The 1,530-nt window shown below is 59.9% G+C and overlaps 1 protein-coding gene across 1 annotated transcript in view; it reads left to right on the top strand.

Annotated features, from left to right (window-relative positions):
* Positions 1-1,530, top strand: part of PGPEP1 (pyroglutamyl-peptidase I) — a 16,493-nt gene that overhangs the window by 1,438 nt on the left and 13,525 nt on the right. The window contains exon 2 of the mRNA XM_015557711.1: positions 31-100. Coding sequence (XP_015413197.1) covers positions 31-100 — 70 coding nt within the window. The remainder of the gene's footprint in view (positions 1-30; positions 101-1,530) is intronic.

The raw sequence follows: 1,530 nt of genomic DNA, 5'->3' as shown, positions 1-1,530 counted from the left end.
CCGCTCCCCACCCCCACCCCCGCCCCCCAGGCAGGCTGGGTGGAGCTCAGGTCCCAGGCACCGCCTTGGACAAAATCTTCTCCACCCGGGCTGTTTGTGGGTGAGCCTGGCCCCCGCTGTCACCAACTCCCCCAAAATAACTGTTCCTCCTGGAGGATACTCGCCGCGGGACCACGTGGGCGTCCACTTCCGCTGGGCGGGTGCCTGGGGAGTCATTTTGACTCGCCTTCTGGAGGGTCCCCCTGGGAAGTCCCGCTGAGGTTCACACGGGCGGCTTGGGAGGGGGGGACCAGCCCTGGACGTCCCGGAGGGTGGAAGCAGCCACGCACCTGACGAACAGGTGTGCGTGACTGGGGAGAGGGGCCCGCCCCCAGCAGCGTCCTCTGGCTGCTTATTTGTCGCTCCGTGGCCGACCGGCTGTGCAGGCAGCCACCAGACCGGGCATTGTCCTTGCTGGAGCTCATGACATCGCACCTGTCTCTGTTTTGCAGAGGGGGGACCTGAGGGTCACAGAGGTCACCCTGTTTGTCAGTGGCTGAGCTGGGACTTCTCAGTTCACGCCAGAGCGGGGAGGGGTGGAGAGGCCCTGACTCAGCTTGGGGGAGGGGTCCAGCTGTTCCAAGGCCGTGACACCGTTCGGGACCCTTGGCCCAACGGGAGTGGCCAGGCTTCCAGGGCAGCCTCCCGTGGAGATGCTTGGTATTGTAGGCAGGTGACAGGGTAATGAGAAGGGGGAAGCCACGGATTCACGGGTCTGTGTTTGAATCCCAGCTCGTCGGCTCTTCCACCTTTTCACCGTGTGACTTTGGGCAGCTGGCTTCACCTTTCTGGGCCTCAGTCTGGCTCCTGTAAAATGGGCCCAAGGACACCCTTTCTTGGAAGCTGAATGCCACAGTGCACCAGAGCACTTGGCACGTTTCCCGGTCTTGGTGTGTAAAGGGGGCTGGAGTATGAGCAAGTGGGGAGGAGGCTGGTGGGGTGGTGTCTGGGCAGCCTGGCCTGGGAGACACCCACATGCATCCCTTAAGGGCCGTTCTTGTTATTTCTTTCTTTTTTTTAAAGATTTCTTAGGAATTTTTAGAGAGGAAGGGAGAGGGAGAGAGCAAAACATCAATCTCAGAGCGAAATATCGATTGAACCTGGTTATGTGCCCGGATAGGGAATTGAACCTGCAACCTTTGGGTACGCGGGGTGACACCAGCCAACTGAGCCACACCGGTCAGGGCCAGGGCCATTCTTCATCCAGGGGTAACTCACAGAGTGCCTACGGCCCCCTGCATTCCCCGAATGGGGGAGAGGCCTCGCAGGAAGACGGTGATAAGATAATTGTACGTTGGGTCAAGGACAGGGGAGGAAGTTGAGCAGAGAGCAAGAGCAGCTTTTTCCAGAGCAAAGGGAGGCCGCTGGCCTTTGGCCGGGCATGGGGGTCCCATGAAAGTAAGGACAGAAAAGAACACTCAGCTTCAATGAAGAGCAGACAAGTGTGTCGGGGCGGCTCTGAAGCTCCACTGGGTGTGCCCCGGAACTCAG

The sequence above is a fragment of the Myotis davidii genome, unplaced genomic scaffold (genome assembly GCF_000327345.1).
Source record: "Myotis davidii unplaced genomic scaffold, ASM32734v1 scaffold448, whole genome shotgun sequence".
In the NCBI taxonomy this organism is placed as follows: Eukaryota; Metazoa; Chordata; class Mammalia; order Chiroptera; family Vespertilionidae; genus Myotis; species Myotis davidii.
This window is presented reverse-complemented; position numbering and strand designations above follow the sequence as displayed.